Raw genomic sequence first — 13,556 nt, forward strand, 5'->3', positions numbered from 1 at the left:
AAACTCGAGGCTTTAAAACATCAGTCCACAAACCAATGGGTGACGTCACATTGACTACGTCCACTTTTTATGTACAGTCTATGAGTTTGACGCGTAGAGCCGCTGATCAACTTGCAATACTTGACTTGGGAGTGAGAACGGTTACACACAGATACATGTGAGATGATGTGAGCTTTGTTCTTTTGGGAAGCATAATATTTACCAATTAAATTGCTTGTTTGTTTACTACAAAAAGATTTGTCTCATCTTTCCAGTATAGTAGCCCACATTTTACATTTCTTACAGTTCTTATTTGGATGACTCATACACGATTTATTATTACAAAGCATCAATATTCGCAGTTGTTACAGTTGGTTATTCTGTACTCTACCCAGATTCGCTCTCTAATCACCGATTTTGCTGGGAATAAGTTGCTGATACTGAGCGGCCAGAGCTCTGAGCAGGGAGGCGACATCCTACTGCAAGCTGGAGCCTTCACCTGGCAGCACTTCTCCGACATCATCTCCAACCCTCAAGTAAGCAGAGTGTGCTTTCTTTACAGTGTATGGATCCATTTTTTATAAAACTTACATGGACAAATTATTTAGGCGGTTTTTAACTGTTACTGTGTTCCCAGGTAATTGAACTCCTGTCAAAGGCCTCTTCAGAGCAGCCATCCAGGCTTACTGTTTCCTGTCAGGGAGACGGGGGCTGGAGCTCCCTTGGCCAAAACCAGGAGCAGCAGTCATTTCAAAACCTTCTGGAATACCGCCTGAATCCCGAACCTCACCTCCCCGACATGGACGGAGTCACGGAGTTCACCGAGTATGTCTCAGAGACGGTTGATGTGCCGTCGTCCTTTGACCTCCTGGAGCCCCCGACCTCTGGAGGGTTTCTGAAGCTGTCCAAACCCTGCTGCTACATCTTCCCCGGAGGCCGAGGAGACTCCGCTCTGTTCGCCGTCAACGGATTCAACATCCTGGTGGATGGAGGGTCTGATCGGAAGTCTTGCTTCTGGAAGCTGGTTCGCCACCTGGACAGGATCGACTCCGTTCTGCTCACCCATATTGGTGCAGACAACCTCCCAGGCATCAATGGGTTGTTCCAGAGGAAGATTGCAGAGCAAGAAGAGGAGCGTAACCAAGGAAGTGGATCCAGCAGCAACGGAGAATGGATGAAGAACCAGATCTCTCCTGAGCTTGGGATTGTGTTTTTTAACGTCCCAGAGAAGCTTAGAATGCCTGAGTCCACGCTGAAAGTGAAGCGCAGCATTGAGGAAGCATCTCTTACCTTGCAGTACCTCAACAAGCTCGGTATCACACCGGAGCCTCTTCACAGGGTAGTCACCAACACTATTGAACCCATTACACTATTCCACAAACTTGGTGTGGGAAAGTTAGACATGTACGTCTTAAACCCTGTAAAGGAGAGCAAAGAGATGCAGTTTCTAATGCAGAAATGGTCTGGGAACAGCAAAGCCAAGACAGGGATTACGATGGCCAATGGAAAAGAAGGAGAAATATCTGTCCCCTATTTGACATCAGTTACCGCTCTTATTGTTTGGATTCCTCACCGTCCAACAGAAAAGATAGTTAGGGTGCTCTTCCCTGGAAATGCACCGCAGAATAAAATCTTCGAGGGCCTTGAGAAACTGAAACACCTTGACTTCCTGCGATACCCTGTGGCTACTCAAAAAGACATATCATCTGGTGCACCTCCTCCCATTATCAAACAGACAAAAATGAGATCAAGAACTGACAGCAAAGAGAGTCTCAAGTCTTCACCGAAACCCCACCCTAAAACAACAAAGAAAGAAGCCAGTGGACATGAGGAAGAGTCCAAGAGTGAAATCACGAAAGAGAATAAAGTGGAAAAGAAGGAAGAGAAGAAACTCAAAAGTCTAAAAGCCACCAAGCAACAGAAAAACAGTGAGGTGGCTCCTGTGGCAGGCAAGACGGAGAAAAAGAAAATACCCAAGGATAAAACTGTCAAGAACGAAAAAGCGTCCAAAATGGATGAAAAGAAAGACAAAGAGAAAAAAGAAATCAAGAAAGAGAAACGTGAAGTAAAGAAAGATGAAAATATAAGAAAAGAAGAGAAAAAGGAAAGTAAAGCCAAGGAGAATAAAAAGAAGGACCCAAGTAAACCGGAGCTGAGAAAAATCACTAAACCTGACCTGAAGCCGCTCACCCCTGAAGTGAGAAAAACTCTGCATAAGGCTAAGACTCAGGCTAAGCCCAAGACAGACAAAAACAAAGCAGTGAAAGAGGAAGCACATGAGAAAAAGCCAGTCCCAAAGAACATCCCAGAGGAGATCGCAGCAGCAGCTTTGGCTGACAGGTCCATCGTTTCCTCCCCAGAGGACCTCACTGAGGACTTTGAGGCTCTGAAACAAGAAGAGAAGTCCAAAGTTAAAACTGAGCCAATCCAGAATGATGTGATATTTGGGCATTCACTGCATACAGATACTAAAGTCCCGTCTTTAGTTTTCAATAATGAGAAAGTCACATCACCAGCTACTGATACAAAATCGGCTTCGCCCAAATCCCCTGTTGATCAGATAGAAGACAACAAAGACAAAGGGGCTTCGGTACGTGTTGCAGCCGCTGAAAAGAAGGAAGCAAGTGATGTCTTTGACAAGAAGTACGAAGAGGAGAAAATGGAGAAATATAACAAATACCCTGCAAAGGACGACATAAGAGACCGATCGAAGAAGAGCGACAGCTCAGAGGAGGAGGGTGATGTCATTGAAAAAGCTGACCTTGAAGGAACGGAAGACGATGAGGTCCTGAAATATAAAACAGAGGAGGCAAAAAGGGAAAAAAATGGAAAGGAGTGGGACACCAAGCCAGCTGACCCAAAACCTCCATCAACCGCAGCCCTGTCGGGTCAAGTAGCAGCCTCCTTCTCGGAGCAGTTCTCCTTCATCCAAGACGAAACCATCCCCGGCTACTCCGAGACTGAGCAGACCATCTCTGATGAGGAGATCCATGAGGAACCAGAAGATAGGATCCCACAGCTGCGCTACGATGTGGGCTCCTATGACATCTCTGTCCCTGACGTCCCCGGTACCTTTGACTCCATGCACGGTATAAAAGAGATGAAGTGCTCCGCCGTGTCTGACATCAAACCCAAAGCCTTCATGGGAGGTCACGAGCCTGAACTTGCACCTTACCCCGCCATCATTGCCGCTCCTCTTGCAGAGGAGGAGCACATCTCCTCTGCGACCTCCATCACAGAATACGACAAACTCTCATCCTTTGCCACGTCTGTAGCCGAGGACCAGTCGATTGCCTCTGTGACGGCGCCTCAGACGGAGGAGGCTGGGAAGAACTCTCTCCTGCTGGACCCCATCAACAGTATCCCCTTGCGCGCTGAGGCCGCCCAGGGGAAGGACTATCTTAACTCAGCAGGAACCATTTCGCCCACTTCCTCTCTGGAGGACGACAAGTGCTTCAAGTCTCCTACCTCTGATGAGTACCAGCCCAACATTCCTGAGATGGAAGGTGACGCAAAGATCAAATCGGTCCACGAAGATGAAGACGACGAGGAGGACGAGGACGAGGATCAGACTCCTAACGTCGATATTCCTCTGGGTAAACTCCAAGAGGGCTACGAACATGCAGCCTTCATGATGCTTCAGGAGAAGCAGAAATCTCCCTCTGCCACTTTTTCTCCTCCTCCTCCTCTCTTTTCTACCATGCAGTACTCTCCCACACAGGCTGTCAAAGAAAACCAGTCTCTCTTTAGCTCAGAGGGGTTTAAGACTGATATAAAGCCTATTTCACCCCCTCCGTCTTTCTCCCCTGGGTTAGAATTAGAGTCCCACAGGCAGGACAGTGAGGAAAGATGTCTAAGTCCAGATGACAGCACCATGAAACTGGCCTCACCCACACAGTCTGTGCCGACAAGCAGTGGCTACTCTCCGACAGAAGAGAAACACTTTAGGACAGAAGACAAAGATGAAGCAGCGATAGATTTTAAATCAGCCATCATCTCAGACAGTACCGCTTTTATCGGTGACAAGACAGCGTCTGACGAGTCCGAAGAATCCAGTGAAGACAATGAGGAGGAAGATGACTCTTACACCAAAAAGAATCTACAGCCCACTGTTAAGGCCAAGCTTATGGAGGCAAAAGAGGGGTGCTTCTTGGACGACGACTTCGCCTCTGAAGCAAAATCTTCAAAGATAGAAACAGAAGTCAAGAGCTCGGACAAGACACAGGTGTCTTTCAGCACAGAGATACCGAAACCTCAAGTGATGTACTCAGATGAAGATGAAAAAGATGATTTCCAAAGTAGGGAAGGGTCTCATAAGCCAACAGATCAAAGTAAAGTAGACGTAGAAAAAGAAAGCGCAGAGGAAACAGATGTCGCTTTAAAGGAGCACGAGAAAAGTGTTCATTTCAGTCTCTACAATTTTCCAGAGAAGGAGAGCAAAGAAAAGGCGGTGTATATAAGACAGGACACGCCCTATGTGCATGGCAAAACGTTCTCTTACAGCGACATTTACGGCTCAGTGGACTCAGATTCATATCGTCAGGAGTCTGTAGATAAAGTGGAGAAGGACACTGCTAAAGGTGAAGTGGATTCGCAGAAACCAGAGCCCCGGGCCCCGGTAACAGCCACCGACAAGATGTCAGAGAAGGAGGGATTTACCTTCTCTGATGGAAAAGAGTCCTCCGCCTCACCGTGGCTCGACTCAAAGAGCACTTCTGCTATACCTCCATTTGAAGAGGTCCAAAGAGAGGAGGCATTTAAATACAACACAGGTTGCCGATTCCCTTCGGTGGCTGATAGACCCGAGTCCTCGTCCACTTCTTTGTCACCAGAAAAAGACAATTCTTTTAAAAGCCACACTGATGGCACCAAGCCCCAGAAGTATTCCTCGATGACAGCGTTTGATGGTGCTGCCCCAGGCTATGGCGAGAAAGGAGGGTGTTTGGAGGTGGACATGCGAAAACTGACAGCAAGGGATGAGGAGGACTATGATGACGACGTTGTCGATGAAGACTATGAGGACGACGAAGACGAAGATGAGGATGAGGAGGAGGACGACGAGGATGCGGTTGATTCCGATATGGAGAAAGGCGCCAAAGAGAAGTCGGAGAAGGAAGTAAAAAGTCCGATCAGTGAAATGTTTGGCTCAAAAAGGCCTGAATTTATGGTTTCTATGGCTGGATACGGCTACAACAGCCAGGGGAAGCCGAGCAGCTCTAGCTCGCTCACAAAGACTGAACACGAAGCGAAGATTGACTCTTCATCCTTCAGCGAAAAGCCAACAGATTTAGGAGCTACAGGTTTCTCTGGCTTCTCCTCAGGGTTTGAGTGCTCATATGGGAGTGGTGAGAAAGACTCATTCTATTCAAGTCAGACCACAGACAAAGGTAAAGAGGATTTCACTTTGAAATCAACAGAGGACAGTTATTACGAGAATCAGAAAGCTGATGCTGATATTGAGAAACAGAAAACACCGGACCTTCAGAGTAAGACATCACTGGACACAAGCTTTCAGTACACGACCACCGCTGCCCCTGGGTACTCTTCCTCTTCAGCCTATAGCTACTCATCGTCCACCTCGGGCTCCCTCTCCACCAGCCGTCAGTTCGGAGAGGAGCTGGAGACGCCCGCCGAGCCTCTCTTTGAGTACTCCTCCTTTAAAGATGAACAGGTCATGGACTCTTCCTTCTCTGGGTCCGCTGGCGCCAAAGACGACTATCTAGAAGTGTCAGAGAAACACATTAAGGCTACAACTGCGGCCGAGTCCACCTCCAGTTTATCTCGTTTCTCACCCCTCAGCCCATTCGAGGAGGTCAAGTCCTTCCCCTCACTATCGTCCGCTGCCTTTGCTGAGGACAAGAAGGAGCAAAAGACCACATCAGATGGAGTTACGGACAAAGGCCCTCAATCGGACTGCTTCTATAAGCCTGAATGGTCTAAAGGGTCCAAGCTTGACACGGCTGTTGGGTTTGGGGCATCAGCAGGACCGTTTGCTCAACATTCAGAGATCTCCAAAGACAAAGAGGCGTCCAGTGCCGCCCTGTTCGGTGTTACTTCCTCACCGCGCCCTGACATAGAAGGCAAACATTACTTTGAGGAGACGGACAGCAGCGAGGAAGAGGATGAGGAGGCTTACATGCGTGAGATGACTCGGAGGTCGCCCTCCGGCGGCTTGGCTGGTAGCCTCTCATTTTCTGACAAGCCTGTCGCTCCAGCTGACAGTGAAAAGACAGCTGGTGCTCTCCCCGATGTTCTCGGCTCCTATATGTCCTCGCCTCTCCAGGCCAACAAGCCGGACACAGTCAACGGCCCCACGGAGGTCGACGCAAGCGCCGCCTCGATGCCTGCTGGTGCAGCAGCCAGTGGTGCATCTTCAGGCCAAGCCAAGGTGGAGCCCAGAGAGGGAGCACCTGCTCACAGGAGCTCTTTTGAGTGGGAGATGTCAAAGTCCCAGATGGGGATGGTGCCCGGAGACTCCCCTCCCCATTACCGTCACGATGATGAGTTCGAAGAGGAGTGCGAGATGGAGCCAGAGCACCCGGCCCGCCCGCTGTCTCTCTCTACAACCGATCAGCCATTTCGCTCTCCGTTCTACACCGAGGAGTGCAGCCGAGGAGGGCAGGACGATGATGACGACGACGACGACAGTGATCAGGATCTTGCTGGTGATGTGCCCATGGGAGCCACCTCCTCATACGGCAGTCGCAGCTCTCCTGGGTATTCCTCCTCCGAGTACAGGCAGCCCAAACAGGACCTCTCACCATCCTTCATCAACCCGTGCATGCGACAGTTATCCAGTGACGACGACGATGAGGAGCGTGAACTCAGGAGTGATCAATCGCAAGAGGCTGATGGGCACGATCTGTCAGTCAAGAGAAGGGCTCACAAGCAGCCCCATCATCACAGCGGCTCTCTGCACCAAGCCGGCGGTACGTTGCCAGTGCTGGGTCTGGCCACAGAAGACACACCGCCCACCTCAGTCAGCGAGTCTTCAGCCTCTCAGTCAGACTCCGATGTCCCTCCAGGCACCGAGGAGTTCCCCTCGGTCACCGGCGAGGGCAACATGGACTCAGATGAGGATGCAGACTACATGCCCGTTGATAAACTATCCGCCACAGGAGGAGGCAGCCACCATTCCTCTGGGAGGACCAACGACCCTCCTCCTGCTCCCCTCATGGACCCCTACCCTCACCCCCCACGCCCGGATGTTTGCATGGTGGATCCCGACTCCATGGATAACGGCTTAGTTAAGAAGGAGCCAAAAGCCAAGGGCTTAAAGAAGACTTCCGGGAAAACCAAATCAGCGTCCCCGGCCAGGCGCAAGAGGTCTCCCATGCCTGTAAAACAGACGCCGTCTCCTCGCAGCGCTTCGCTGAAGAAGAAGGAGGCAGACAAGAGCTCTCGTATGTCTCGTCTGTCGGACGGACAGGGCTCCAAAGACGATGACCTCTCCAGGTCGAGCTACAACCCCGGCAAGACACTGATGAATGGTGTCAAGAGCAGTTCAGGTGAGAAAATGTTATTAAATTCTACAAAACAAAAATAATTTGTACATCGTTTTTTTATTTTATATTTTATTGGTTTATTCCTGTAAATGCGCCAGAGTTAGCCAAGAGGCTATTTTTCATAATATGAGTAGAAACATCATTCTGGACACTTTTATACAACATTGTCAAGTACTATCAAGACATGCGACACAGAGGCTCATACAACGACACATGCAAAGCAAGTAAATGAGAGATAATTACAGAGATAACAGACACTAAAAACAGACATGTCAGAAGCACAAAACATAAAAGCATGCAGAGTATGTAAAATATATAAATCAGTCTGACAACAACAAACAACAATGAAAGACATGCATGCATGGTGACAGCTTGGTTTTGTTCTCCCACTCAGGTTCTCAGAAGTCCGGGTCTGCAGGTGCTCCTGGCCTTCCTATTTATGTGGACTTGGCCTACATTCCCAACCACTGCAGTGCCAAGAACGTGGACCAAGAGTTTTTCAAACGCGTTCGCTCCGCGTACTACGTGGTCAGCGGGAACGACGCGGCGAGCGGTGAACCCGGCCGAGGAGTCCTCGATGCACTGCTGGACGGCAAAGCTCAGTGGGGATCGAACCTACAGGTAACAGCTTTGACGCTGAGATTGACGTGTATTCTAGAATGATCCACTTATTTACGTGTGTTTCAGGGTTTAAAATGACCACCTGCCCAGTGGCGATTTTGGTATGAACATTTTGGTGGGGCCCCACAATATTCATACAAGAAAGTTTGATGACGCAATTCAAACATACCAGAGATATATCACATCGAGCCATTCTCTCACAACCAATACACTGCACGCGAGTTAGAGAGGGGAGACACTGCGATTGTCAAACCCAGCCCATGTCTCACCCCTTTCTGCCCCTCACCCGGGACATTTCCTGATCTGTTGTCTTGCACGCTCAGGTGACGCTGATCCCGACCCACGACACGGAGGTGACCCGCGACTGGTACCAGCAGACCCACGAGAGGCAGCAGGAGCTCAACATCATGGTCCTGGCCTCCAGCAGCACCGTCGTCATGCAGGACGAGTCTTTCCCCGCCTGCAAGATCGAGTTTTAAGACCCCCCCCCCCCCCCCCCCCCCCCCCGGTTTCCTCTCGCTCCCCCCCTCAGCGTAGATCTGGTTTTTAGTTGCTCTTCTCTATAGCCTGATATGCTAATCTGCCTCTGCTTTGGGCTCTGAGCGAAAGCAGAAACAGACCTGGATAACTGTCTATGTTTTTCTAGATTTGTATTCATTGATAAGCTCGTCGTGGCTACCACCACTTATATTACAACCGAAGTTTTCTGACAACTATATGTCCTCCACTACATTATTATTTCTCTGTTTTGTTTTTTTGTTTGTTCCCAAACTTGAGACAATGAGTCTTTGTTTATTGGCCAAGACAAAATGTCCGTTGTGTTATAATAAGAAAAATACGGATAGGAAAAAAACAGGAAATTAATGTTTAGTTGCTGGTCTTCAAATTGGCCGAAATCAGAGCACAAGTTTGCGCACTTTAAAGCCGGCAACAAAGTTATTTTCTTCCACTGAACCCTAAAAACTAATTTGAATACATTTGCTGATAGAGAAAACATCATTACAGGCTAAATGTGACCAGCTTTACTTAACTCTCCTCTATTTTCTGTCTTTCTTCCAAAACAATGACAGTCCCAGTGTTGAACTGTGTGCCTCCCACTGAAATAGTACAATAGAAAATATGTCGTTTACAGTATATTTGCCGTAGCATAGGGAAGACCATATTCAGAAATCTGTCTTGTAGTGAGTTATGATATTTCTACGGTTATTTAAAATCGAAAATCAATCGTTGCAGTAGGAATTTCTCGGTGGCTGTTATTTCTTACAGTGGATTCGACGAATACGTTTCTCTCTGTAATTGTTAGTCGTCTTCAATGTATTTTTTCAGTGTATTTCCTGTTAACGTATCGTTGCAGAGGATCTTGAGGAGAACTGAAGGCGGTGATTCAAGTAACAACGTCATCATTCCCGATCTTTGGATTCTACCCCGTTTATATATCTTTACATACAGAACAGCACTCAACAAATGGACAAACCTCATAGTTGCTGCGTTGATAAAAAATCTTTGTACAAAACGCTGCGTTGAAGGACGAAGAATGTATTCCACTACGACAATAGGAGCATGTGGCTGCGAGGGGAGATTTGTGTTTGCGGTTGAGAGGTTAGACTGTCACCCACATGTGCCTTTCTGTCCTGCTGTGCCAGAAGGGAGATGTTTTGAGGCGGTTTGGAAGGTTCTCGGCGAGCTGGTCTCCTCTGTTGTTGTGCGAGTCTTGTCGGTGAGAACGTCAGTGCACAAGAAAATAAAAAATAGTTGTACATATAGAGCATAAAAATGGCACTTTTAAACTATTTCAGACGTAGAGTTTTAGAGTTCCTGGAGCTGCCACTCGGAGAAGCACAAACAGTAACCATTGTGCAGAAACTTAAATTTAGCAACATAACAACTATTACAGCTGTGCTGTTTTCTTCTGGTTACTTTTAAATATCATTTGCAAACACATTTTGAAGCCACCTCATGTTTTTAGCCATTTCATTCATTTTCGTGGTTAACCAGTGGACGTTTTCAAGTAACACTTTTATTATGCGTAGACATGCTTTTAATTTGATATTAATATATATTTTGATAAGTACTTTTAAGAGATTTTAACCAGGAACAAAACAAACCAACAAACTGGACCAACACACCTCACCAGGGTTGCTATTTTATGATCCGCAGTAAAAAAATAAAAAAAAACTCCAGATATTCTTCTGTATGATATTTTACTCTACTGCGATGCATGCACAACAGATTGCATGTACATAAAAAAAAGATTTAAAAATAAAGCAGGAGGGCTGCAGTGAGCCACAACGACCTCAGCGGCTCCAGTTGAGTTGAATGTGAAGATGCAGATTTACCTTTACGTTCTCCGTGGAGGACTTTGATCTCCTGGTGGCCTTGGTACATCTCGACTCTGTGCAGGGAGGGAAAACTTAAAACCCAAACAGTTTCGCTCTTCGGATGACCGTTTGACAAAATCCTTACAGACAGTGAAGAGACGACGCTGACGTTGAGCTCCGTTGTTCCTGTTAAGCCACTCTGTGAGCTGCATTCCTATTTAATACTGCACCACTGTAAAGGCCCATAACAACTCACATATGAGCAGACCACTCAAAACCCAGACTGCCAGACACTCACGTCAAAACATTTCTATCTAGAGAGGGTTTCCTATTATTCACACTCTTTTCCAGACAAAGCTTAACACTCACTCTCACACACACACACACACACACACACACACACACACACACATAACCGCTGCATTTTCGTATTGTGCAAAACAAAATAAAAAAAGAGGAAAAAACTAAATATCTGTGGCGTTCAGCCCGTGAAACAAATCATCATAAGGACTGTTGGTTTTCAGTGAGCCCTGCTTGTACGTGCATGTGTACCTTTTTGAGTTCTCCTGTATTGTAATAGATGAAGAAAAACATGACTTAACATAGAACTGCTATTTTAAAAGATGTATATTTAAGAAGCTAAGCTGTGCGGTAATGAGGAGGCACATGTAACCTGGCTGTGCTGTGCTGTAAAGAAAGCCTCGTGATCGTTTTGTTTTTTTTCCTCCTTTCTGCTTCATGGTTCTACTTTCATCTTGTTTTTAAGTGCAATATTCTCTTTATCGCTCTTTAAATGCTTACAAAAGGTAAAATAAAAAACAGATTTATTGTTAAAAAGGGAACAAGTGTGGTGAAGACCAATAAAAACATCATTTACTGAAGAAAAAATGTCTCCTTCTTCTTTTCTTTTTGCACCATTACATAACGTAGAATGTTCTCCTTCTGTGAACTGATGAAAGTCTTTTAATACAAAGTGTTTTTAGCTTGTGACCCTTTGTACCCAAACAGTGAGAGTTTAAGGGTCTACAGCCACGCTGACAGCTCTGTGAGGTTCTAAATGCTAACATTAGCATTAGCATAGCATCGCACTGGTTCCCTCCACAAAAAGCTAATAGTAGTTTTCCATTGGATTCTAGATTATTGAAGAAAATAATCTGTGTCAAACAAAAGTTCATGATTCACACGTTTAATCATACATTGTTTAGTTTATCAAGATAATCTTTACACATGAACTCGTGTTTGAGGTGTAGCATAAAAAGCTAACGTTATAAAGGAAGGCCATAAAGGAACTCCACCACGGTCACATGACTTCACGTCTCCACCACTAAACTGAAGGAGGACTAGTGTTCTAGTGAGGACGTCTAGTCGTCTCATTTAAGATCTTTTTTAAGACACGTAGAAGCTTCTAAATTCACCAGAGGGGTTTTTACTGACCTGTTTTATATCTGAGAACTAAACGTTAAAATCTTCAAAGGTCATACATAACACCACAAAAATAAAAATCCCATCTAAAAAATATTTAGGAAGTTAAAATGTTAAAAAATCAAGAGAGAAGTAGAGTCATTTTCTCAGACTTCTATAAAACCAGAGTCGCCGCCCCCTGATGGACATTAGAGAGAATGCAGGTTTAATGCATTCCTTTCATGGCCCAAAATTGTTTGTAGTTTCATTAATTAAACAAAAGAATGACAAAAAGTAATTTAACTACTTGAATCACTATGCTAATATGAATGTCGATCTACCGGCAAGCTACTGTAAAATGTAGTTAAAGCAGTAAATTAACATTTACGCCGGCTCCATACCATTAAATGGTCATATCAGTGACTTAGCATGTCCAAGATTATCATGCTAACATGTGCTCATACAGCTGAGGCTGAAGGGAACATCAGAGAGTATTGGACAAAATAAAATCTTGACCTGATGATGGCACTAGAGGACATGTTATTGCAATTCATCCTCAGAGGCACATGAATGCCTGAACTAAATGTCATGGCCATCTATCCAATAGTTATCGTGATATTTCACTCAAAACTGCAAATGTGATCCTCATGTTTGCGCAAGAGGAAAAGTCAGAGGAGCCCTAAAATCATTGGGATTTATCTTCTAGGGACAATGATTGTTTTTGCAGAATGTATTTCCAGCCCTACATGTAGATAAGATATTTCACTGGATGAGTGAAAACTTTGACCTGTTTGCAGTGTTAAGAGGAAAAATTGGCAGATCGCTAAACTTGTTGGGATTCATCCTCTGGGAACCATGAATATACCAACTTTTATGGCAATCCAATCCGCAGTTGTACTAGAGGTTTTTACTAAAAAGCTATAAAATGTCAATCTAATAGTGGTGATAGAGGAAGAAGCATCACCAACGTGATTAGGATGTATCCTCCTGGGACTATGAATGTCCCACAGAGAAACAGAAAATAAACAAGACACCAGTGTTCCTTCCTTCACAGAGTGTGAGGGTGATGTAATCCAGTGGAACGTGGGAACAGTGAGGGCTTTGTTTTCTGACTCTTTTCAACAGTCTGAGCGTCGAGCCCCCCCCCCCCCCCCCTGTGAGAAGCTGCAATGACATCACCTCCTGGGTCACATGATCCGGGTGGAGCACAGCGGGAACAAGAGGTGAAAAGGGCCGAGTATCATTTCAAAGTGTTCCATACAAGTACTTCCTTTAAAGACTTTACTTTGAGTGGTTGAAAGAAAGTACATTTACTTAAGTACTGAAGGATAAACTTTGATGTACTTGTTCCACAGGCTGCTTCACTTACAACTTACTAAATGATATGTGAATCTGGGCTGAATCACGAGCATTTCCTTATCGATGAATCCGAATGATTACGTCATCCATCCTCCCCTGGCTTCTATTTATTTCCCTACAATGGCCGTAATATTTCTTAAAAAGGAAAATCAAATCCATCCGTTATACTCTTCAACTGTTAATTATCAATCTGCCACATTTGAGGCAATCTTGCACCTTTTAATTAATAACATGTTTATTATTTTAAATACTTTCTTTACAGAGAAATATTAAATGCAAAAAAGAAGTGGAACAGTCGTGTAACAGCATTGTGGAAAAAGTTAAATTCTACACTTTAGTCTGCAGATATTTAAAAGCTTTCAATTGTTAAATG

At 45.5% G+C, this 13,556-nt stretch overlaps 1 protein-coding gene across 1 annotated transcript; it reads left to right on the top strand.

Annotated features, from left to right (window-relative positions):
• Positions 1-763: 763 nt before the first annotated feature.
• Positions 764-8,584, top strand: map1aa (microtubule-associated protein 1Aa; the record flags this gene model as incomplete). Its single annotated transcript, XM_079178813.1, has 3 exons — positions 764-7,487; positions 7,879-8,105; positions 8,429-8,584. Exons 1-3 carry the CDS (start codon positions 779-781, stop codon positions 8,582-8,584), a joined length of 7,092 nt encoding a protein of 2,363 aa, XP_079034939.1. The 5' UTR covers positions 764-778.
• Between the last annotated feature and the right edge of the window lie 4,972 nt (positions 8,585-13,556).

The sequence above is a fragment of the Pholis gunnellus genome (assembly GCF_910591455.1).
Source record: "Pholis gunnellus genome assembly, chromosome: 1".
NCBI lineage: Eukaryota > Metazoa > Chordata > Actinopteri > Perciformes > Pholidae > Pholis > Pholis gunnellus.